This window comes from Pogoniulus pusillus, chromosome 34 (assembly GCF_015220805.1).
Source record: "Pogoniulus pusillus isolate bPogPus1 chromosome 34, bPogPus1.pri, whole genome shotgun sequence".
Lineage (NCBI taxonomy): Eukaryota > Metazoa > Chordata > Aves > Piciformes > Lybiidae > Pogoniulus > Pogoniulus pusillus.
Genome location: NC_087297.1, coordinates 14,638,472 through 14,663,549, shown reverse-complemented (window position 1 = coordinate 14,663,549; position 25,078 = coordinate 14,638,472). Strand labels below are relative to the sequence as shown.

General features: G+C 53.2%; 1 protein-coding gene and 1 long non-coding RNA gene across 11 annotated transcripts in view; one reads left to right on the top strand and one right to left on the bottom strand.

Annotated features, from left to right (window-relative positions):
* Positions 1-25,078, bottom strand: part of SULF1 (sulfatase 1) — a 107,628-nt gene that overhangs the window by 11,741 nt on the left and 70,809 nt on the right. For all 10 annotated transcript variants that reach the window (XM_064170747.1, XM_064170737.1, XM_064170738.1 and 7 more), the window contains 7 exons: positions 21,153-21,304; positions 19,629-19,798; positions 7,840-7,990; positions 6,702-6,877; positions 5,725-5,853; positions 5,456-5,512; positions 4,281-4,410 (listed from right to left, as the gene is read on the bottom strand). In XM_064170747.1, coding sequence (XP_064026817.1) covers positions 4,281-4,410; positions 5,456-5,512; positions 5,725-5,853; positions 6,702-6,877; positions 7,840-7,990; positions 19,629-19,798; positions 21,153-21,304 — 965 coding nt within the window. The remainder of the gene's footprint in view (positions 1-4,280; positions 4,411-5,455; positions 5,513-5,724; positions 5,854-6,701; positions 6,878-7,839; positions 7,991-19,628; positions 19,799-21,152; positions 21,305-25,078) is intronic.
* Positions 7,662-15,642, top strand: LOC135189951 (uncharacterized). Its single transcript, XR_010308385.1, has 3 exons — positions 7,662-7,719; positions 8,209-8,272; positions 14,972-15,642. It is a non-coding gene; the product is annotated as an uncharacterized LOC135189951 (long non-coding RNA).

Here is a 25,078-nt window from a genome sequence, read left to right as displayed (position 1 = left end):
GTGCCTTCTCTGTGCTGTCCCAGGGTCCTGTCACACAGCACATGAGAAATGCCCAGGAATCAGCTGGCTGTGGGAGAAGGCACAGAGCAGCAGCAGATAGATCTGAACATTGAGGAACTGGTCTGGGCCAGGGCCATACCCCCTGCAATCAGCAGCTCTGGTCCTGACCTCTGAGCTGCTCCTGGAAACAGCCCAGCAGTGCTTGAGGCCTGCAGGAGTGCAGCAGGGATGCCATGCTCAGGAAGCTGGGATCTGCTGCAGTCTGGTGGAACAAAGACCTCCTCCTTCACTGCAGGCCTGGGCTGACACCGCCCCTTCGGGCAGATCCCACTCTGCACCTTCTAGGGCACCTGGCACAGCCCCAGGGTCTGCCCAGCTCCGAGCAGTCAGAGGGGGTCATTCACACACCACAGTGCCCCTGGGAAGGTGCTCCTGAGGGCAGTGCTCAGGGATTCCACAGGCAGGGAAGCATTTTGTCCTGTAAGGGCTGGTGTGATAGAGGGGGGGAAGTACGGCAGGCTTCAGAAATCCACCCAAGGGCACTGGGGCAGAACTGGAGGAAAGGAAGAATGAGGGAATTAGTCACCTTGACAGAAGTAACTGTCTGGAAATGGCCAATTTTTAGCCACTTGACAGCATTTAAGAACTGGAAAAAAGAGAGGACAGCCCAGGAAGGTCCCAGCTGGCAGAGTTTCACTTCCTGATGTACAGGCAGGACTGAGCTCCCTGGTTTGTACAATGGTGCGTGGGCTGCAGTGTCAGCTCTACAAGTGCAGGCACTTCAGGCATCAAATCTGTCACCTCCACAGCACTTCCACAACATCAGCCCAGCTGTGGACTTCTGTTCTTGGTCAAAACCCATCCACTTGGGTGCAAACCCACAGGACCAGCAGAAGGGATTGATTTGCTCTTTCGGTTGTTGGGACACACAGATTTAACTTGCAGAGGACTTAGTCTGCGCTGCGTGTCCCTGGGTGCTCCAGACTGGAAACTCGGCAAAAAGAGGACCTCAGAGGAGTGCCCCAGAAACTCCTGAAAGTGATTCTTGTGCAATCTGTGTCCTCTGTCTAATCATCTTTGGGACACAGAACTGCTTCCTAAGGGGACATTGTACCACAAAAATCTTTCTGCTAGAGAACCCTGATAAGATTGGGGTGAAAATGCTGACCCCAGGGACACACCGAAAGAGGAGGCGGCAGTGACCTTTCCAGGCTGGAGTACCTTGGGTCTGACCCAGCAGGGAGCTGGTACTTCAGGCTAGGAATTGATCCATTTGAACGTTTGGCAGATCTGGCAAGAGCTGCCCTCCGCTTAACAGGAAACTTAAATATTTAGGCTGAGGTGGGAAATATTTAGGCTGAACTGTGAAATGCCATCCTTTGAGAGAGTACTTGAGGAGATAAAGGGACTTACCCTCAGCTTCGGGTGGAGCTCATAAAGGGAGTGGTATTTTAACAAGGGATCCCATCAGTTCTGGCAGCGCCTGTGCATTCCAGAGCAGCTGAGCTGCAGGCAAGGCTGCTGCCAGCTCTGAGCCAGGGCTCTGCAGGGGCTGGAGGCACAGCAGCGCACGAAGGCACTGAGTTCTCTGCTTAGCCTCAAGCATGTAGCTGGCCCCAAACCTGTGCTCCCACTTAAGGCTCTGGATAGATGCTCTGCTGCACCACGAGTAAGGAAAGGTGGCAGCAAGGGGCAGGTGGCAAAGAGCCAGCTTAGCCCCAGTGCTCTGGCTGATCACCGGTGCTTTACAGCAACTGTGAGCATCAGGAGGTGGCTCTGAACATGGGGGATCCCCAACTGACATTCTTGTGCCATCATCTCAGCTGGGGCTTCCTGGCGCTTGGGGGCTGCTGCTGGTGTTTCAGAGCAGCAGCAGGGGTGGCAGTGCTGAGGTGATGGACAGTTCTGGAGAGAGTCCAGCAGAGAGCTACCAGGATGACTGGGGGACTTGAGCATCTCCCTGAGAGACTGAGAGCCATGGGGCTGTTTAGTCTGGAGAAGAGAAGGCTGAGAGGGGATCTGATCAATGTGTACAAATAGCTGAGGGGTGGGGGGTAAGTGGCTGGGGCCAAGCTCTTTTTGGTGGTAAGACAAGGAGCAACAGCTACAAACTGGAACAGAGAAGGTTCCACCTCAACATGAGGAGGAACTTTACAGTGAGGGTCCCAGAGCCCTGGAGCAGGCTGCTCAGAGAGGTTGTGGAGTCTCCTTCTCTGGAGACTTTCCAAACCTGCCTGGATGCATTCCTGTGCAAACTACCCTGGGTGATGCTGCCTTGGCAGGGGGCTTGGACACAATCTCTGGAGGTCCCTTCCAACCCATAAGGTTCTGTGACTCTGCATTTCTGTTGGTACTTCTGGACCTTCTTACAGCAAAGCTGAGAGGGCAAATATGCACCAATGAACCCCCCCCCCCAAAAAAAAAACCATTTAACTGCCAGCCCTCATCAAGAGTCACTCCTAAACTGATTGGCACAATCAGGTGACCTCAGTAAGTCACACCACATAAACTGGTGACAAACTTGGCTTGCTAACTGTGAGGGAAACCTCACATTCCTACCATCACTTCTTCAGCAATTTGCAATGCGAAGGAAGGGCTGCAGATGAAAGTCCCACCCTGTCCCAAGCCCCAGAGCTGAGCAGAGAGCCCAGGCTGGGATGTGATAATGGGACCAGTGTGGTGGAGCCTGCTGTGCTGGGAATAAGCACAGGCAACAGCTTGGTGAGGGAGGAGTTGAAATCCAGTTTGCATCTAGCTATGACATGGGCAGGTGGCCCAGAGCTTGCTCACAAGGTGGACAAAATGACAATGCTCCTGAGGTTACAAAGCTAAAGAGGAAGGAAGCATCAAAGCCTCAAGTTGAGGCATTAGGCAAGCAAAAAGGGAAGAGGCTGAGCTGGAATGAAGGTTTAGAGGTCATTCAGTCCAACCTCTTCCTCAGAGCAGGAACAACACTGCTAGGGCTTGAAAGTATCCCTGGATGAACCTTCCACAGCCCCTCCAGCCCCCAGTGCTTACTCACTCCCCTGGTAACCCTTTTCTCCCCACAGCTCATCAGCCTGTCCCTGCAGCTGGGAGCCCTTTGCTGCGTGCCTCTGTCTTCTCCCTAAGGAGCCTTTACTTGGGCTGGCTGCTGGGCTCTGTGTCCTCTGCACTGAGAGAACCTTGGCAGGGGCTTGTAGGTGGAAGAGCTGCTCTCGCACCCCATTGCTCCCAAAAGCTCCTTGCTGGTTCAAGGTCTTCTCCTACCACCCTTTGATCAAAGAGGGTTTGCCAGCATGGGATGGAAAGGCAAGTCCAGAGCAGTGGGCTGGGAGCAGCCTTTCCCACTGCTTCAGCTGGGATACCTGCTCAGGACACTTCACCTTTGCTGTCCACACGTGGAAAAACCAAGTTACTCCGAAGCTGAGGCAATAAACACAAAAACTAATTGCAAAGAAAATATTTGGGTACTTGAAAGCTAAACATGTCATCCTCTAACAGGCTAAATGACTCCACTGATCTCCTTGGCTTCCACAAATCCTGCAGCCCCAGGCCTGATCTGATTGCAGCGGCAGCCGTTGAGCTCCCCAACACTGCCCTTGGCCAAGTCTGGGACACTGTCTGTGTGCCTCCAGGAGAGGCCTCCATGGGTTGTGTGTGACGTGAGAGCTGTGGCAGAGGACCTGGCCCAGGACCTGCCAGCCAAAACATGCTCCAGGCTGGGATGGGAATGGGGAAGGGAATGGGGAGGGAGCTCTGCCCATCACCTCGTTTGCTGCACAGAGCAGGGCTGGAGCCTGTGCAGCTCCATGGGTGGCTGTGGGTGGGAGCAGAGCACAGGGCAGCCTTTATGTCCCAGTTCAGAGCAGCTCCAGGGTCTGAGCAAACATCTAAGGGAAAGGCCTGGGAGGAATCAGCTCACACTCCTCCGGGGAGCTGTGTGGGGATGGGGATAGAGCAGGAGGGTGGCAGCTGCCTTCCACACCTCCCCAGCAGTGCCTGGGTAGGTTGCTGTAGGTGCAGCACTAATTCAGAGCAGACTGGGGAGGCTTCGGGGTCAGGCTCAGCTTCTGTTAATTCAGCCCCCTCCTGCCGTGTGTCTGCATCCCAGAGCTGCAGGACGGAGTGCAGCAGAGCTGCGGCAGCTGCAGCTCTGCAGCAGAGCCTGGCACGGGGAGCACTCAGGCTGCAGCAGTCAGAGCAGACTGCTCTGGGTGGGAAGGGACATTGCAAGGCCATGCACTCCTAGCCCCTGCAGTCCCTGGGACACCTGGAGGGATGCAGCTGGTGGTGGTTACCTGTCCTGGCTGCTCGCAGGCTGTCTGGTACCTGGCTTGCTGGCACAGCTCCTTCACCCTCTCGTATTTGGGCAGCTGGTTGGAGTGCTGAGTGCCTTTGCTGGGCTCCTCCTTCTTGCGGAGAAATTTGCTGGAAAGAAGTCCAAGTGCAATGTTTTAGGCACATTCTGCTAAGCCCCAGAGATAAGGAATTTCATGGGAAAAGCAAAGCTCCTGGAAGAGTTGACGTCCTGGGCAACCAGGAGGTCGGAAAGTGCCTGGGAGACCTCACCATCTTCCAGTGTTGGAAGTGGCTACTGGAGACTCTAAACAAGGAGTCCCTCGGGGAAGGTGAGGAGCACTGGGTACAAGTCACCCCTGGGGAGGTTCTCATTAGAAGAGGAATTTTTTTCCCTACAAGGACAACTGGAATCATCTCTCCAGGGAAGTGGTGGAGAACCCAGCACTGGGCACTGTAAAGATTCCTCTTATCAGAGTGCTGGGGCCTCTGATCCAGATCCTGCTTTTCCCAGGAAAGGTTGAAGCAGATGATCCTGGAGGTCCCTGCCAGCCTAGATATTATATCTTGTGTAGCCTTGTATCTTATATCATCTCACATCTTCTGCCAGCCCATATCTTAACACCTGTGTGGTGTCCTACATCACATCACATCACACAAGAGCTCCATGCTCTGTGAAGCCACAGAGAGCTGTGAGGAAGCTGCTGTAAAATCTTTGCTCAGAGAAAACGTACAGCAGTAACTGGCAAGGCGAGAGGGAGCGAAGAGGTGCCAGGGAGAGAGGGTCAGCCCCAGCCAGCAGCCTCCTTTGCACAGGAGACTTCTCTTAGCTAGAGCAGTGGGTGGTGGAAAGCAGAGCATCAGCTGTAAGAGCTGTGCACAGCTGGGTCTGAAGCAGTTTGGAAAGCAAAGGAGTCAGATGCTGAGAGCAGTGGGCACAGGGGCAGCGCCAGAGCCAGAGAGGCGCAGGCCTGCAGAGTCAGCAGAGAAGCAGGAGCTCAGGTTTCCTCAGGGGCAGAGCACAGCAGCCTGCAGAGCCAGGGGTGGGAGCTAGGAAGGGAGTCAGGCCTGGGTTTGCCTGCGGCATGTGCTGCGCTGCTGACCCGCCAAGGCGCAGCAGGGAGCGGGAGGGCAGCGTGCCCAGGTGCCCGGCAGCAGGCTCTGCCCCGACCCTTACCCTCTCTCCACCAGGAAGGTGTCACGCCAAGCCTTGCTCCTCTTGCTGGGCCGGAACCTGGAAGCAGAGCAGTCACAGTCACTGCAGCGCTGCTGCTGGCAGCCCAGCCCCGAGCCAGCCCTCCCCCAGCACCGCTCTGCCGGTGAGCTCCTCCACAGCCCCCCCCAGCGCCCAGGCTCCTTGGCACAGCACTGCCTGTCTGCACAGGACCTCTGCTCCACTCAGGTGCTTGCTTTGGACCAGGCTGAAGGGCCTGGGCTGGGGCCCACCTGTTTCCTGGTCTCTCCAAGTCCAGAAGCTTCAGGACGGATTTGCCATCCATATCCGGAGGCGTGTCGAGCCCTGCGATGTCCAGGATGGTGGGAGCCAGGTCGATGTTCAGAACTATCTGAGGCACTCTGCAAGCCAACAGCAAAGGTCACAGTTGCCATGTGCTCAGGGTGGAAGTCTCCACATTCTCTTGGAAGCAGCATGGCAGTTGATGGCTGTGAGGGCTTTGGAGAGGGAAAGCTCCACACAGGTGCTAAGTTTAGAAAATGCCCTGTGAAGTCTCCAGCTGGGACCAACAGGCCCAGCACTGGGGACTGTCACCACAGGCAGAGCTGGGCACAAGGTGACCAGCAGGTGCAGTAGCCACACTGCCCTGACCTCTCCCCAGAGCACCACCCCCTCTGCTCAACCAGCTGGGAGCAGCCCCCACAGCTCTGCCCCGCAGGCTGCGCAGCCTCTTCCTCTGCACTATAGCTTGTGGCATGGAAAAGGAAAGCTCTTGGCAAGAGTCACTGCTCTGCAGCAGTGGGGAAGCCTCTCTCGACTGAGCAGGCTGCCAGGGAGCTGCTGGAGCCCCCAGCCCTGCAGCTGTGCAGGAAACCTGCAGCCATGGTGCCTGGGGACATGGTCTAGTGGCCACGGTGGTGCTGGGCTGATGGTTGGACACAGTGATCTTAGAGGGCTCCTGCAGCGCAGAGCAGTCTGTGAGTCTGTCACTGTCTGAAGCTGGAGAGGGAGAGCACTGCACAGCCTGGAATGTTCTAGTTCAGGTTCAACACTGCAAGGCCAGAGGGGGACTCACACTGATCCTGGCTCTGGAATGTTCTAGTTGAACACTGCAGGGCCAGAGGGGGACTCACACTGATCCTGGCTCTGGAATGTTCTAGTTGAACACTGCAGGGCCAGAGGGGGACTCACACTGATCCTGGCTCTGGAATGTTCTAGTTGAACACTGCAGGGCCAGAGGGGGACTCACACTGATCCTGGCTCTACGCTGGGGCCACGGATGAAGAAGGGCACTCGAATATCGAAGTCGTAGGGCATGGACTTGCCCTTGACCAGCCCGAACTGCCCGATGTGGTAGCCATGGTCAGCAGTGTAGATGATGTAGGTGTTCTCCAGCTCTCCCATCTCTGCAAGCATTTGGTGTAACTGCAACACAGCAGAGGAGAATGCTCACAGGGAAAGGCAGCAAGAGAGGCTTTGTGCATGACTACAGGGAGCCAACATTTCATCCCTGCAATCCACAGAGCTCAACAGGACCTCAGTGAGGCTGCTCTGGGGAGGAACATCCTCAGGTCCTGTCTTTACTGTGCTGCTAAAAAAAAAAAAAAATCAACTTGCAAGTTCAGTTTCAGATTTGGCAGAGTTAAACAGGTGCAGAAAACGGAAAGAGAAGAGCCTGGTGACACTGGCACCGCAGCATCAAAATGTCCAACATGGACTCAAACACAGCTTGGGAGGGCAGGAAAGCTGCTGCAGCTCTGGGACAAGTGGTAGTCAGCTTTGATTTATTGTGTTGGACCACAGCTTTCTCATTCCTCTCAGTTGTGGGCTTGGGAAAGGGCTTTACATTTTTATTGAAGTTTAAAGAAACCTCTCTGGGGAAAGATCTTTGGTCATGGTGCTTGATTTGGGAACAAAAAGTCATGCAAAGTACACCTCATAGCTCCTGGATCACATTACCCATAATAAGCTGAGGCTGCAGGGCCAGGCTCTGCAGACACCGGCAGGCTGACACCTGAGTTGCTGGTGTTTGCCAGCTCCCAGCCTGTGCAGGGCCTGTGTGGAAGGGGTGGAGGCTGCTGTCTGTGCACCTGTGTCTGTCCACGTGTGCATGCAGGTGATGCAGCTCCTGCTCACACCCGGCTTTGGATCAGGCCCAGGGAGCTTCCCCTTTAAAAGCCCAGCAGCTGATGCCCTCAGCAGTGCACAGGGCTGGGCAAGGAGCCTGGCACTGTGCTGCAGAGAGCCGGACCTGATTTCTGCTGGGGGTGAGTGCAGCCACTCTCTGTAGCCCAAGGGCTTTCCCCAGGCTGTGGTTGGTGAAGTGGAATTAATGCAGTGTAGTTAACGTTGCTATGATGCTAATCACAGCAGCTTCCTGCACTCACCCTTTCCATGGAGTCATCCACGGACATCAGGGTCTGGAGCCGTTTGCGCTGCAGGACGTTTGTGAACTCCATGTGGATGGGCAGCATGGGCCCCGTGTACTGCATGATCCAGTGCTTGTCCATGTTGGGGGCATAGTTATAGCTGGGAGTGCTGGGAGGAAGAGCAAGAGTCTGAAAAGCCACATCAGAGGCAGGGGAGGACTCCCCTGACGCAGGCTTAGCCAGCAGGTGAATCCCACATTCCAGGTGCTCTCTGCTATTCCTAATCATACACCAACAAGCATCACTTCAGTGGCTTCAGGCTTCACTGCTTGGCACATCACCTCCTCACCAGTTTGTGACCATTTGCTCTCTGACCTTTCTCTCCAGATCAAAGACCAGTGCCAGATCTGGGGTGGTATCTGGGGCATGCCACAAAATGCCTCTCTCAAAGGTAAGCATTAAAATTGCTCATCTGAAAGGTGCATCCCCTAAAGACAAGCAGGGAGGTTAGGGAAACCAGAGACATGCAGGCCACAGCAGCTCTCCATCCATCCATCCATCCATTCATCCATCCATCCATCCATCCATCCGCTGCCCATACCCAGCAGATGTGACACGCAAAGGCTGCAGGGAAGCCAAACAAAACCCCTGTCCCACAATGGTTTCAGCTATATCTGAGCAGGCTCCTCTGACACTTCCAGAATCTAGGCTCTGCCTAGAGTGAACAGAACTGAGCCCAGGAGCCCAGCCCTCATGGCTGCTGCTGGCCACAGACCTCACAGATGGATCAAGGGAGCCCTGAACCTCGAGGGAACAGCTCTTAGTCCTGGCCACCTAACAGGCACCGGGCAGGGTGTCAGAGAAGAAGGCCAGGTCAGTGCAAGGCTCCATCTGCCTCCCTGGCAGTCGGTCAGGCAGGAGGCTTGCCCGAGAAGAGCTGGGCTTGAGCTGAGCAGTGCTTTCCCAGCCTTGCTCCAGCAGGCTCCCAAATGCCTGCGGCATGGAGGGATGAGGTGGCTGTGACAGCCTGCCGCAGTGCCAGGAAGGAGAGCCAGCTGCTGGGCAGGCTCAGCTCCCCTGTTCCCAGGCCACTGTCAGGAGCCTCCTCTGCATAACGGATCGCCCTGCAAGCAGCACTCAGGGGTTGAGCAGGGAGGTTGAAACCTTTCACAGACACTTTCCAAATGCAGTTTGAATTTTGGGGGTGAGAAACGCAGCAGGCAGGGAGCAAGCAGCATTTTCCTCCCAGACAATTGAGGGAGCAGGACCTCCTGTGACAAGTGCAGTGCCCAGGGCTGCTGCAGGAGTGACCCCCCCTCGGCGCTCCCCGGGTCACCTCTGCGCTGTGCCGCAGGAGCCCGGCAGAGAGACGCTGCTCACAGGGCGCAGGACCTGCAGCTGCCCTCTTGCTGGGTTAAAAACTCCCCAGACGAATGCAAGAGAGATGAACTCTGGGAGGGAAGTCTGCTGGATCCTGGGAGTCTCCACAGTACAGTCTGGCACTGCTGCTGTTCTTCCACTCCTGAGAAGTGTCCCCAGGAAAGGAACCACTCATGGGCTGGGTTCTGAGGGTGCTCCAAGTCTCTGCATTGATGTCCACAGAAGAGGAGACCCCACGGTGGGGCTAACAGAGTGCTCTGTAGCTTGGAGAGGGAGTAAGCACCCACCAACACTTTTCTCTTTAAAGAAACTGTGGAACCTGTCACGGATCATCTGCAAGCACCACTCCAGATACTAAAGGTCTGTGGCGAGCCCAGGAGCTGCTGGTGACCAGCTCTGTGTCCTGAGCCCCACAGCCCTCACTGCACACCACATTTCCACTGCTATCACTGACAGCTTCTCCACTGTATTTGTAGATTTCAATTTGAAATTCAAACGAGAGAATGCAGCTGATTTGTCTTCTAAGCTGCCACAACAACTTGGAGTTAGACAAGAAACAAAATCCCTAATCCAACAGATGCTTGTCCATGAGGTCCTTGAGGACCTAGGGAAGCAGAGTCTTCAAACAGGAGATCAGGCAGAAATGAATGGCCCTGCCCTCTGCCAGCACCTGGCCTGCTCTGGCTGGCATACAGGGCAGCTTGACACCTGCTCTGCTTTGCTGAAGTGCTAGTGCCAGTGCTTCCATGGCACATTGTGCTAGTTTGAAGCAAGCTGGAATGTTTTGGTAGAAGAACTAGATAACGGGCAGTGAAATGAAAAACAATTGTGTCTACTTCTCTCACAGTCACGCTGAGAACTCTGGGAAGAAGAAAGACTTTTTCTCCATTTTGTCTCTTACTCTTGCCTTTGCCTTAGACCTGGTCACATCTCATTAACCCTGCTCCCACTAACCTTGCTCCCTAACCTCTTGGCTGCACCTCTTTTCTTCCTGAGAACTGGGGTAAGGTTGAGAGGGCCGGGGGGAGGTGTTGGGGTGGTTTGAGAGCCCCTCCTGGGGACTCAGGTTTCTGGGAGGGGAGTTGTGCTTTTGTATTGTTTATCCTTTGTATATTTCTGTATATAATTGTATATAACTGTATATATTGTAAATAGCTGCTTGTAAATTCTGCTAGCTGTAAATAAATTGCTTCATCTATATTCCCAGGGTCCGTCTGAGTTAGCTGGGGCAAATTCAAAAGTGTGGGGGGCGGGGAAACCCCCAAACCATCACATTTATAATTGGCGCCCAACGTGGGGCTAGATATTTCAGTGAGTGGAAATTAGCTCTGGGAATTAAGATGAAGCTAATCAAGCAGCTATTGTACTTGGTGGGGATTGCTGTGTGGCCTGTTTTCTGGTTTTTTGTGTACAACTGGATCAAAGATCAAATTGGTTATTTCTTGCTTCATGTAGTTTTTAAGAAGGCTAAAGTTAAGCTTTCAAACATGTTCTGGAGCTGGGGTGATTTTATTCTTGGTTATGCTGGTTTTAGTGTCACTGAGAATATTACTAGTGATATTACAAGAGTTTTTGTCAATAATGTTACAATCAATCGAGAGTCTGCTTTATCTACTGCTCTCATGAGGGTCATCCAGCCCCAAACTGAAATGCCAAATCCATGCAAGGATTTCTACTCGAAACAGAGCATGGCAGGGATGCTGGGCATTATACTGGCTCTTGTAGTTTTAAATTTCATATTAATTTTGGCATTATTGGTGAAAAATTCTAAACCAGTTTCTGTAAGAGCTAGGAAAAATTCTGTGTCTCAGAAGCAGTCTCTTTCACAGCAAAACAAGGGAACGCAGTTATCGGCTTCCCCCTTGCCAGCCTCTCCACCCTCCTCTATAGGTTCTGGGAACACAGCCAGTGTTCCCACCACTAACATAAACACTGATAACAAAAACAACAACAACGCCACAGAGTCCAGACAGGAATCGAACTTGGGACCTTTTGCACGGCAGGCAAGCACTCTACCCCAGAGCTACCATGACATTGCTAATGCTTTCTTCTCTATTCCCATAGCAAAGGAGTGCAGGCCTCAGTTTGCATTCACCTGGAGAGGAATCCAGTACCAGTTCAACCGTTTGCCTCAGGGGTGGAAACACAGCTCAACCATCTGTCACTCAGTCATCCACAATGCACTGGAGAAAGGTAAAGCTCCAGAGCACATCCAGTACATCGATGACATCATTGTGTGGGGCCAAACTGCTGAGGAAGTCTTCGAGAAAGGTAACAAAATCATTGACATTCTGTTGCAAGCAGGTTTTGCCATTAAGAGAGACAAGGTCAAAGGACCTGCCAAGGAAATTCAGTTTCTGGGAGTGCGGTGGCAGGATGGTCGCCGTTACATTCCTCAGGATGTGATCAACAAAGTCTCTACCATGGCAGTTCCCACCAGTAAGAAGGACACACTTTCTTTCCTTGGTGTGGTGGGATTTTGGAGGCTACACATTCCTGGTTTCAGTCAGATTGTCAAACCTCTGCATGATGTGACTCGTAAGAGAAACAATTTCGAGTGGGGACCTGAACAACAAGCAGCCTTTGATCAAATCAAACGAGAAGTAGTCCATGCAGTGGGCTTGGGACCTGTGAGATCTGGTCCAGACATTAAAAACATTCTGTACACGGCTGCCAGTGACAATGGTCCAACTTGGAGTCTTTGGCAGAGAGCTCCAAATGAGACACGTGGTCGTCCACTTGGTTTCTGGGGACGTTGTTACAGAGGTTCAGAGACAAATTACACTGCAACTGAGAAAGAGATTCTAGCAGCCTATGAGGGAGTGAAAGCAGCTTCTGAAGTGATTGGAACTGAGTCACAATTGCTTTTAGCTCCTAGACTGCCAGTTCTTAACTGGATGTTCAAGGGCAAAGGTTCATCACCACATCATGCCACAGATGCAACCTGGTCTAAATGGATGGCTTTGATAACCCAACGAGCGCGAATGGGTAATCTTGACCGACCTGGTCTGGTGGAGGTGATCACCAACTGGCCGGAAGGCACAGACTGTTCCAAACCTCCAGAGGAGAAAATAACTCGTGCTGAGGAAGCTCCTCCCTATGGTGATCTCTCTGATCAGGAAAAGAACTATGCTTTGTTCACAGATGGTTCCTGTCGTCTTGTTGGGAACAAGCGAATATGGAAGTCAGCGGTTTGGAGTCCAACCAGGAGAGTTACCGAAACGAAAGATGGAGAAGGAGAATCCAGTCAGTTCGCTGAGGTAAAAGCTGTTCAACTTGCTCTTGATGTGGCTGAACATGAGAATTGGCCTATCCTTTACCTCTACACCGACTCGTGGATGGTAGCCAATGCTCTATGGGGTTGGCTGAAGGACTGGAAGAAGAATGGTTGGCAGAGGAAAGGAAAGCCTATCTGGTGTGCTGATCTATGGCAGGACATTGATGCACGGCTGGAGAAAATTCCAGTGAAGGTGCGGCACGTAGATGCACACATGCCTAAGAGCAGAGCCACTGAGGAACATCAACATAACCAGAAGGCAGACCAAGCTGCTAAGATTGCTCAAGTTGATACCAACTCTGAACTTGACATTGACCTTGATTGGAAACACCGAGGTGAGCTGTTCTTAGCTCGGTGGGCCCATGACTCATCTGGACATCAAGGCAGAGATGGAACATACCGATGGGCTCGTGATAGGTCAATTGACTTGTCTATGGACGCTATCACCCAAGTCATCTATGACTGCGACATTTGTGCTGCTATTAAGCAGGCTAAGCGAATCAAGCCCTTATGGTATGGTGAGAGATGGTCAAAGTACAAGTATGGTGAAGCCTGGCAGATTGACTACATCACTTTACCTAGATCACGTTCTGGCAAGCAGTATGTGCTAACGATGGTAGAAGCCAGCACTGGATGGTTGGAAACCTATCCAGTTCCACATGCTACTGCACGTAACACCATTGTTGGTTTGGAGAGACAAATCATGTGGAGACATGGAACTCCAGAGAGAATCGAGTCAGACAATGGTACTCATTTCAAGAACAATCTAGTGAAAAACTGGGCCAAAGAGCATGGTATTGAATGGATCTATCACATACCCTACTATGCACCAGCTTCAGGGAAGATTGAGCGCTACAACGGTTTGCTGAAAACCACCCTAAAAGCCATGGGGGGTGGAACTCTGAAAAACTGGGACAAACATTTAGCACAAGCTACCTGGTTGGTAAATAGTAGAGGTTCAGTAAATAGAGCAGGACCTGCACAATCAGATTTGGTCCAAACAGTAGACGGTGATAAAGTTCCTGTTGTACGTGAAAAGAATCTGTTAGGGAAAACTGTTTGGGTATTTTCTCCTTCGGGCGAAGGGAAACCTGTCCGAGGGGTGGTTTCTGCTGAAGGTCCTGGTCATACATACTGGGTAATGCAGGAGAATGGTGAAATCCAGTGTATTCCACAGAGAAATCTAACTTTAGCTGAGAGAGTTTAAATTCAAGCTGTTAGGAGTTTTCTGTTCTAGGTAGCATCGGCGCCCAACACTGAGAAAAATCTACAGTACGTGAGCACGAACCCAACATCACCTGGGAGTCCCTGTTCTGAGCTTTTGAATCACCTACATCTGATTGAAGTGTGAACTGAACTTGTATATATAGTTTTGGTGTAAATATTGGTTTAGATTAGATTGGATAATTCTCAGCGATACTCTGAGCGAAGTAGACAAGGGGTGGATTGTGCTAGTTTGAAGCAAGCTGGAATGTTTTGGTAGAAGAACTAGATAACGGGCAGTGAAATGAAAAACAATTGTGTCTACTTCTCTCACAGTCACGCTGAGAACTCTGGGAAGAAGAAAGACTTTTTCTCCATTTTGTCTCTTACTCTTGCCTTTGCCTTAGACCTGGTCACATCTCATTAACCCTGCTCCCACTAACCTTGCTCCCTAACCTCTTGGCTGCACCTCTTTTCTTCCTGAGAACTGGGGTAAGGTTGAGAGGGCCGGGGGGAGGTGTTGGGGTGGTTTGAGAGCCCCTCCTGGGGACTCAGGTTTCTGGGAGGGGAGTTGTGCTTTTGTATTGTTTATCCTTTGTATATTTCTGTATATAATTGTATATAACTGTATATATTGTAAATAGCTGCTTGTAAATTCTGCTAGCTGTAAATAAATTGCTTCATCTATATTCCCAGGGTCCGTCTGAGTTAGCTGGGGCAAATTCAAAAGTGTGAGGGGCGGGGAAACCCCCAAACCATCACACACAGGGGCACCAGGGCATGAAACCAGCACCTGCACAAGCCGTTGCTCAATTGCTCACACTGAAAACCTGCACCCACCTCTGCTGACAATCTCCTCCCTCCCTCCTGCTTTTAGCCAACAAAGGGAAGCTACATTCACAAAAACCCAGCTTAAAACCCTTGCTGGTGAATAACTCCATGGAGTTCTTGGGGGGGTTGATCCCAGAAGTGTTTGGCTACTCTTCTGTTTGCGTTGACAACCCTGACACTGCTCTTGGGCACTGCTGTTGGAAAGCAGGAAACACAGGTGCTGGGCAAACCCAGAAGCCAAACCCATCTGCCCACTGGCATGGTCAGTACTCATGGGAAGCTGAATTTCACCTCTCTGGGTCTATTTTGCTGCCTTTAAAAGGGGAATCTTTTAAAGCCAGGGATATTTATACATCTGGGGATGTGAGGTGTGAAAGTGTGGCTCCTGCAGAGCTGTGTTTTGGGACGAAGGAGAGGCAGCAGCTGCTACCTGTTAACTATGGCACCTTTCTATTTTAGGAACAATTCCCAGCTGCTGCTGCAAGAGTTCACTCTCAGCTGGATCCTCACACATCTCCACATCACACTATTTCTTCTGTTTCAAGTCACACTCCCAATCATGTGTGTGATGATTTTGATTCTTTCTCTCCAAGTCAGAAGCTTGAGCAGGCCACTGCCAGCAGGGACTGGACATTGCAGCACCTCAGGAGGCAGTGCTGGTGCAGATGCAGGAGCCCTCTGCAGTGGCTGAGCATCCGCAAACAAAAAACACCACCAGGATGGGCAGATGTTCAAGATGCAGCCTTGGTGACCAGAAGGTCTCTGAATGCTGCCATCTCACCCCTTAAATTCTCACCTCTGCTCTGGGGATCAGGAGATGCAGCAGCAACATCCTGCAGAGACCTCACTCTCATCACCTTCTAGACAATTTCATCTTTCATCTCCTCTGCCTTTTCTCACATCATTTCCTGATCTCTTCCTAGATACCATCTCTAGCTGCTCCTCCTAGGACACTTATCCTTGCTCCTGGGTGACCACGAAACCAGGCTGTCCATCCTCCCTCCAGCCTGGCATCTGCAGCACAGTGTCAGCTTTGGATTCCCGCTGCTGCCAGCCCTCAGCAAACCTGTCCCCTGCAGCCTGCTGCTTCTAACGGTTGTTGACTTGACAGCTTATAAGCAGCTCAGCTCTGATTCACAGGTCCCCTAGGACTGGTTCACACTGGAAGCTAAAGAGAAGCTCAAGCACCAGAGGCCCTGGGCATGGCTGGGAATTCAGGCTTACATTAGAGCATCCTTGGAGTCAGCTTTCCTGCCCAGCTGTCTGATGGAACAAGATTCTCCTGTAACAGCTGCCAGGGACACCTGGAGAGCCACCTCCTGTGCCACTGCTCCACATGTAACACCAGCATGTCCAAAGCTCCCCAGCAGAGGATGTTCCTCACCACAGCAAAGACCTGGGCACTGCTTTTCTCCAGTCCCATTCCCTACCAAGCCACAGCTGGAGACATGCCCCAGCATGGTTTAACAGCAGGGAACAGATCACACTTGATGGGGACAAAGCCAGTGTAAACTCCCAGAAATATGTTTGGGTGCCTGGAGCAGGACAGATTCCCAGGACAGGAGGGGAGGGAGAGGGGCCACAAGCCCAATAAAGAGTCTTCTGCTCTCAGTATGGTATGGGCTGTGTGATGCCTTCAGCTGGAGCTGGTGGGAGTTCCCAGGGGCCACTGCCATTAATCACTGCACACAGCCTCACCCTTCTTATCCCTTAAGGCTTCTCCTGCCCTTGCTGCAGGTCTGTGCTCAGCTTCCTTTGGGGTTTTCATAGATCTTACAGACTTTGGGGCTGCTCTGGTTTGATTTTCTTCTTTCCACATTGAGAACTGGGGAGAAGAGAACCAGCAGCCACATTTGAGGGCAGAACTCTCCCTGCACTGAGCATCTCCTGCCTTGGCTCCTAATCTCTTCCTACGTGTAAGTGGAAAAAACTCTTCTGAACAAACTTCTGGTTTGTGGGTTTCTTAGATTTCTAAAGGTGATATTTCAGTCAAGTGGCAGCAAAGAAACACAGTTTAAGGGTCAGCTTCAGCTGTTGTCCCCACATGTGGCTGACAGGCTCTCCTAATCCCTGGTTTGTAAGCATAACCTTCCAGCTGGGTTTGTAAAGCCAGCAAGCAGCTTCTGACCCCATTTCCCATGGCTGTTGGAGGCAGGCGTCACAGAAACCTGATCTAGCAACTACATCTCCAAAAACAAAGCCCAAGGTCAGGTGGCTGTCACCCAAGGTCAGAAAGGAGGAGACTCAAATGGGGCTTGACCACCAAGGAAGAAAACCCAAGGGTTAGATGTTCAAATTACACAACCTTGGCAGGGGAGGTTTTATTGTTCCTGCGCTGCTTTCACTGGGAGCACCAAACCTTTCTGTGGGAACTGAACCTCTGCTGTCTTTCAGAGCATGGTGCTAATGTTTTTTTCTGGAGAAATCAGTTATTTGGAGGCCTCAGCCACCCAAATTGGCAGCTTAGCTTCAGTTTGTCTCATTTCTTAGCCTGCAGACTGAACTCTAACACGTGCAGTCAGACTGCAAAAGGAAACACAAGAACCCAGCCAGGATCTCTCGAGGTCACTGGAGAGAAAACTGTGCAAGAAGCCAACACCATCAGAGGACAAGCAGGAGCCCAGCTGAGTCTCCTGCTCCTGCTGTCTCACAAGCAGCTCAGCAGAGCAAAATGTCCCAACCTCAGGAGTCCACACAAAGGACTTGCACAAGCATTCAGGTGAAGCTAAGCCCGCAGGTAGCTGGGACCTCACTAAGGCTCTGCAGGCAGCCTGCCCCCGTGCGAGGTGTGGAGGTGGTTAAAGGTTGGGAGACCAACTCAACCCCAGGGGTCAGGCAGCACAAGCTACCAGACAGGCTGACAAGAGCAAGCCGTGGAAGGTGTCAAGAGCAAGATGAAGCAACACAAGCTGCTGCAAGCACTCTGCTGGCAGAAGCCTGGCAGCAGCTGCTGTGGCAAGGGCAGGGGCAGGCTGAGCCGCAAGCACTCTGTGCTCTGCTCCCCGTGCTGAGCAGAACCAGGTTGGATCCTACCCTGCCCTGAGGGATGGTCCCCAGCAGACGGCGTGGCTTGCCTGGGGCCAGGCAACTTGTGCCAGTCCAGGGGAAGCAATCTGTGAGCAGAGCCCTCACTGCCCAAAGGGGTGAGTGAAAAAGGGGCACAGAGAGGTCCCCAGGTCTGCTGCAGTGGCTGCTCGCTGTTCCTCTCGGGATGGGAAGCAGCAGGGTGCCTGGCAGCACAGGGGAGGTTTAGAAAGGCAGAAGAGGTGATGCTTTTCCCTGACAGGTGGGGTGACACTATGGACCTTGTCACCACAAGGTGGTGAGGCCAGGCCACTGGAGAGAGAACAGGGCACCAGGGCCTGGATGCTCCACCTGAACGGGCACAAAACAGTGAAAGTTTTCCAACTTTCAGAAGCTGGGAAAACAGGGAAAAGAAATCTCTTTGTGTTTCAGCTCCTTTCCCTGAGCATTCCCTGCGGCTTTCCCCTGGAGCGTATCGGCAGGGCCCGAGTGAGGGAGCTCTTTCACACAGCCCAGCAGACAGGTTTCAGGTGTCCAGGCTGCCTCACGGCACCTCTAAGGCATGGGAAGATCGATCACCTCAGCACCATTCAGGTGAGCATTTACAAGCTCCTCGGCTCTGCACAGGGATGCTCCAGGGTTTCTAACTGCCTGGGAAGCGTTGCTGTCTGGTTTGCATCACCTCCAGAGGCCAGGAACGTGGGAGAAGAAAAACACAGCCAAGAACATAAGGTCAAGGGAAGTGGCATCTCTAGAAAGCAGCAGCCAATGCCAGGATCAAAATTTGCTAATTTAGTAATATTTAACCATGTGCCAGGAGCAGGGAATCTCTGTCTGGCCCCAACTGGGGATCAATTTATCTGGTAGCTGCTGCTCCTTGCAGTTAATGTAACATCCCTGAACTGAACATCCCTGCCTGGGGGCTGCTGCAATGCCCAAGGTGCAATCTGGAGCCCAAGGAGCTTTCCTGCTCTGCGATGGAGCTGATCCCTCCCCATTTTCAGAGGCCAGATAAATCTATGACCCAGCCAAAATATTTCAGTAAGGCTTTCTCTCTGTGGAAAGAGTTGCACAGACATTGTGCAAGCACCAATGAGGAGTGGTCTGGGTGTGCACAGCAGGCAGAGGGGCAATAGAAAGCTCCCACAACATCTCACTTTGAGGAACAGGACCCAGAACATTCAAGGGTTAGAGTCAGGTGTGGAATCCAGGACTGCCCTCAGATTTTCAGCTGCAGCTGGTTTCAGTTCTAGAGGAGAGTGCAGGATTCTGGGGTTTGTTGCAGAGGAAGCCTGTTTAGAAATGCCTGGGGACTGCCTGTGTCTAAACAAACCTGGAGCCCTCACAGGCCGCGGGGGGCTGCTCTCAGTGCCCTCTGCCGCTTGGAGCCCAGGAAGCTCTTACCTGAGAGGCAAGCAAGGAAGCAATATTCTGCCTGCAGATCCTGACCTGTGCCTGCATATTTTCAGGGTACTGTCAGGAGCTGCCCTTACACAGCCAAATGCTGACCTTTTAATCCCCCACAACTTCCCAGGAGGAAAGCAGCTTCTCTGCTTTAGTCATGGTCACAGCTGTCACTCTCTCCTACAATGGGAGCAAGCATGGCCAAAGAAAGACAGAATCACAGAATAGCAGAGGTTGGAAGGGCACTCTGGAGAGGTCCAACGCCCCTGCCAAGGCAGGTTCACCTAGAGAAGGTCACACAGGAACGCACTCAGGTGGGTTTGGGAGGTCTCCAGAGATGGAGACTCCACAACCTCTCTGAGCAGCCTGATCTAGTGCTCCACAACCCTTGAATTCAAGAAATTCCTGCTCACGATCAGGTGGAACTTCTGCTGTTCCATTTGTCACTGGGCACCTCTGAACAAAGTCTGGTGCCACCCTTCTGACACCCACCCTGTGACTATTGATCTGCATTGATGAGATCCCCTCTCAGGCTGCTCTCCTCTCCAGACCAAGGCTGACAAGCAAACATTCACCACTCACTGTGAGCTTCTTCCACAAGTATTCCCTGCTGCTGCAGCATCTGCAGACACAAACTGCCCTGGGCAGCAGCTGGAGGAGAGCTCTGGCAGGGTGGGGTCTGACTTACATGTGCTGGGAAGCGTTGGGGTAGAGCTGGGAGAACTGGGGGGCTGAGTCCTCGGGGCCGTGGGGCGCGGCGTGGCTGATAACCATCATGATGGGTCTGTGGGGGTATATCCTCTTAGACATCCTGAAGTAACTAATGCTCTCATTAGTGATGAGGTCTGTGAAGTAGTCCTGGAACACAGGATTAACACGAGGCAGAAGATTAATTAGATCACACACTACCATGTCACGATGCCGACTCGCTAACAAACTGGCTTAGCCCACAGCCAAGGTGGCAAGTGGAAGCCTGCAAGGGGGAGGGAGGAAATGGAGCTCGGGAGGAAATGTTGAAAAAAGATGAGAAGTTAACTCAAGCCACCTGCAGCTCGGAGGGGTCACTGCTGGCCTGCAGCTCTGGGGACAGCCTCACTGAGAGAGCGCCCAGACAACGTTTGCAATTTCAGACACTTCCAGGCATGACTAATCACATGTTGTGGGCTGGAGGCCCTGGACAGCTGCAAAAGCAGAGCCTGAGGACAAGGTCTGTGCCACATGTCAGTGCTGGGACAAGCCAACCAGCTGTGACCTCCCTGCTTGCCCGCTCCTGTCCCCCCATCCCCTGTCCTGCAGCACGCCTGGTCCCTGCAAGGCATGGGCAAGACAGCGAGTGATGCTTTGGGCTCCAAAGGGAGCACAGGGGACCAGGGCTGGGGTAGTGCCTGGCGTTGTGGCTGTTCAGGTGGCATTCCTGCACGGCTGCAGTCCCATCGGCACTCCCCCCGGTGCCCTCTTTGCTCAGGCTGCACAAGCAGGGTGGGTAAGGAACGCACAGTAACCAATATTGCTGATTTCCCTCTCCCCCCTATATAAATATACAATCAGCCTCCTGTAATTTCTGCTGGTGGGGAAATCAGAAACAGGCATCCTGAGCTTCCAACAAAATCCCATTACATGGGTCAGAAACCACAGCTGCAACATCTGCATCATCTTCTGCGAGCCACGGCCTGAGGAAATTCCAGATCCTGCCTTCTGCAGGCTGGGAACTCTGAGCTCCTCAGCCGTCTCCAGAAACCTCCTGGTGGTGGGCAGGTCACTGTCCACACTTTGCCAAGAGCCCTGAGGTTCCCCAAGGAGCCTCTTCTCGGTGCCTGGCACCTGGCCCCGTGGGCACACAGCACTGTGTGCACTGTACAGTGGGACACGACAGCAGTTCTGGTGCGTGGGCAATGCCCAACACCACTCGGTTAGCTTTTAAGTTCAGTAGAGCAAGGGGCACAATTATCCCGGGGAAAAGCCCTCAGTTGCTGTCGGCTTCTGCCACCAAAGCACCACTTGCTGGCAGAGAGGGAGGGAGCAGTCCCCAGGCTGCCCTGAGCAGCCTGAGGCTTTCCTCTGCCACACCGGTAAGAGTCCCCTGTGGAAATCGATCTGCAGTGCCCTGCAGGGGAAATGACAGCTCCGTTCCTGGGCTCCAGCAGGTGAGTTACTGAACGATGTGGCTAGTTGGGAGGCGACTCACGCTCGGCTCTCCCTGCCCGGGGCGCACCTTGGCGTAGTCGAAGCCGTGCTTCTCCTTGTGCCCGTTGCGGGAGACGGTGTAGTTGTAGAAGCGAGAGTTCTTCACCAGCCCCAGCCACTCGCGCCAGCCGGGGGGGATGTAGCTGCCGTTGTACTCGTTGAGGTACTTCCCAAAGAAAGCTGTCAAGGTCAAAGAGAGACACGGCGAAGTCACACACGCCTCGGCCAGCAGCAGGCATGACTGGGGCAAAAGCGCTCAGAGAGCCTGAGCTGCCTTCTGCAATGCTCCTGGGAGACCTCCGAGGGGCTCACAGCTCAGAGGAGCTGCTCCCAGGGGCTGTGCCAGCGCCAGAAGCCTTCCTGACTTCAGGTTTGCTTCCCAAGCTTTCAGAATCCAGCACTCACCTGAAACACTGTCAGGGGTTATTCAGAATGGGTTTGATCCTCCTGGATTGCACTTGGAAATGGAATAAAAACCTCAGTGCCCAGGAGACACCTGAGAAGGTCCTTTGCTTTTTGCCAAGTCCTGTGGTGCTTTGGAGCACAGCAAAGCTTTGGCTTTTCAAAGTTTGGACCTGGCAACCTGGCTGCGTTTGCTGGCCCCGTAAGCAGTTTGGGCTGGAAAGTCCAGCTCTCCATCCCACCGGGATGCATGGAGCAAGAGGGATCCCCACCCTGCGTTGCTGCCACAAGATCTCAACCTGGAGGTCTGGCAGCTTTCCCTGGCCTGCCAAAGCAAGAGACCTTCGCATTAGCACCAGGTGACAGATCTGGACCCACTGATGGGACTTTGAGCCTTTGCCAGCGTTTGCAGGTGCTGCTGCCAGTCCTCTAGAAGGAAGCAAAAGGCAAAACTGTCTCATAGGGCAGTGGGCTCCCAGCTCCCTGGGAGCTGTGAATCACTTGTGCCAAAGCTACAGACACCAAAATCCAGCCAGCTGGCTTGAGCAGGAGGATTGCTGCTGGCATGGCCCCCAGCACACACAGCCCTGCTGCTTCCAGGGCCAGACAGGTGTGGAAGCTCTTTAGCTGCGGTGTGTGGCTTTGGCTTGGATCAGCAGCACACTGAGATGGCTCTGCCCTGCCTCTCCACTGCCTGGCAAGTCTGGTGACCAAATACCTGCCCAGGCCTGCAGCCTGGGGGTTGTTGCAGCCTCCAGCTCAGTCCCAGTGAGTTACTGGGGAGTCTGAGTAGCTCCACGGTTTGAACTAATTTTCTCCAGGTTTACAAGCTCCTGGGGGTCACTCATGCCAGCAGCTCTGCCACCCCTGTCCCCAGCAGCCAGCTCAAAAGCAGTGCAGGTGCTCAGAAAAGGACGCATCCTGAAGAGGAGGGAAGGACAGAGACTCCCATGGGCAGTGCTGCTCTGAGAGGTAGCTCTCATGGAGCTCAGCCCCTGCCCTTGCTGCTGGCCCCAGCAGAGAGCTGGTGCCCACCATTGCTTCCTCAGATGGGCTTCAGGAGTGCCAGCAAACCTCTGTCCTTGTTTCCTAGGAGGAGATAAAGCCACTCTGGAGAACCTCAACCTAGACACATCCAATCTGCCCAGGAAAGCACATTTGTGGAAGGGCTGAAATAGTTCAGGGCTAACTGATGTGGGCACAGTGAACTTCCTGGGAAAGCCAGTGGAAAAATCCAAATGCTGGTGATTAAGACTTGCCTGAGGCAAGGGAAACGTGGTGCAATTGATCCCAGAATGGCCAAATGTCAGTACACAGAGGCTGCAGTCACAGAGACTGTTACTGTGCTGCACCAAGTGCAGCGTGACACAGAAGTGCTGCAGCCACCAGGACAGGATCCCAGCTCTTCCTCACACAGCCACCCAGAAACCAGCCCAGCCTCTCACCTCTTCTCCTGAGGCCAACCAAAAGTCAAGCACGTTGGGGTGAAGAGGGTGACCACAGGAGGGAAAGTGCCCAGCAGCATTGCATGCTGGAATTTTGCTCCTCTCAGGCAGCCAAATTGGGCTGAACTCTCAGCTGTGCAGGGAAAGTGCAAAAGTAAAGGCTGGAGGACTGTGGGAAGGGAAGCCAAGGAGAGGAGAAGGGGGAGAGAATTCAGAGACAGACAGCAGTGAGGAGAAGATGGGAGAGCGATGGGGGAGAGGAGGCATTGCTGGGCCAAGTGAAATCAAGGACAGGCTGTGGCTGCAGCAAGAGCAGAGGTCAGCCCTCCTGAATGCCACCCCACGTCCACCAGTAGCTGCTACTGCATGGCCCAGGACATCTCGAGGTGCTCTACTGCCAGCCTGACTCCCAGAGAGATCAGAGCCCTTGGAGCTGTAAACAAGAGGGCAGGGGATGAGGCAGGATGGTTTGATGGCCCTAGCACAACCAGGACTAAGGCTGAGACCTGGCTTCTGCCAAGTGCAGCCCTGCCAAGCCCTAGGCACTGCTGCTGAGTTTTCATCCCAGCTGGCTCAGGCTGCATTCTGCTCTGTGGAACAGCTTAGCCAAAGAGTGCAGCACTGCCAAGGAAAAGGCCAGGGGAAAGGAAGGGCTTTGCCCATTTTGAACCCTTGGGTGACCTTCTCTCTCAGCAGCTCTGGTGTCTCTGGGTTTGATATGGTGCTCTTGCAAAGACCAGAGGTGGCTGTGAAAACCTGCCTCAGAGCAGCCAAGCTCTGAAAGACTGTGGCACAGATGAGCAGGAAGACTTCCTACATCTCCCCAGTTGAATGTTCCCATGGAGTGTCCCTTCATGGACTGAGGAGCCCCCCAGGGGCAGCCTTGCCTCTGGAGCAGCCAGCTTCTCCCTCCCCTCTGCTGACAGCCAGGCACTGTCTGAGCAAAGGACACCAGCGGCAAACGCAGAGGTGAGCCTGGGGCACCAGGAGGAGAGCAGATAAAACTGCATTTAGGACAGGAAAGGGAGGTCTGGAGCTGGCAGGGGCCAGTCCGACCTGGAATTTCCTTGCTTCAGGTGATTTAATCTCCCAACTTCAATGATGTTTTGTTAGCTCCCCTTCAGCCCCCTGAAGCCCACCTTTCAGTGCACCATATGAGGATGCAGAGTGACAGCCTGACCTGTTCACCTCCGTGCTGGCACTGAGTTAGGGTTTTATCGTCACAGTAATCTGGGAGCTGTCAGGGTCTGAGCAGCTCCCTGAGTGACAGTTTGCAGGAACAGGAGTTTCCCTGCTGCAGAGGAAAGCAGCTCCATGTCAGAGGTACCAGAGGCAGTGGGAGTCCTGATAACAGATCCCATTAGCCAGATTGCTTCAGCCACCACTGGTTTGCCAGGCAAGAGCTCAAGAGGATGTGAGCAGTTAGGCAGAGGGAGGGAAACACCAGGGCATTTTTCCAGCCTGGCATTTTCTGAGCACCACTGAGTCCAGGATGGGGCAAGTGAGTCAGAACTGGAGCCTAGAGGTAGCAGCAAGTGCTTGGTTTTCAAGCTGTGAATGGAGACAGGGCAGGGTTAGGTTGGAGATTAGGAACAATTTCTTCACTACAAGAGTAGGCTGCCCAGGGAGGTGGTGGAGTCACTGACTCTGCTGGTGCTCAAGAAATCTGTGGCCATGGCACCTGGGGCCACAGTGGTGCTGGGTTGATGTTGGACTGGATGGTCTTAGAGGGCTTTTCCAGCCGCAACAATTCTCTGATTCTCTGATCACCAGAGCCAAAGCAAAGCGCAGTGGTGGCCATGGGGCCACTAAGAACCGGCAGCTCATCACAACGGGTGTCCTGCTTGGGTTTTGACAGGCAGAGGACTGCAAGCTGCTAAAGTGCCGTGGCAGGTGTCACAGAGCAGCCCAGGAGCTGCCGCTGCCGTGTGCAGATGTCCTTGCTGGGTCTCCAGCAGCTTGGCTTGTGGAGCCAGCCCACATCCTTAACTTCTCTGTAGCCCAGCACTTGCTGAACTGCCCGGGTCCCAGTGCTGGCCGGGAGTGCTGAGCCCCAGGAGCTGCTGGCAGCCAGCAGCTGCAGGACTTGGGAAGCCATTTCTGCCTG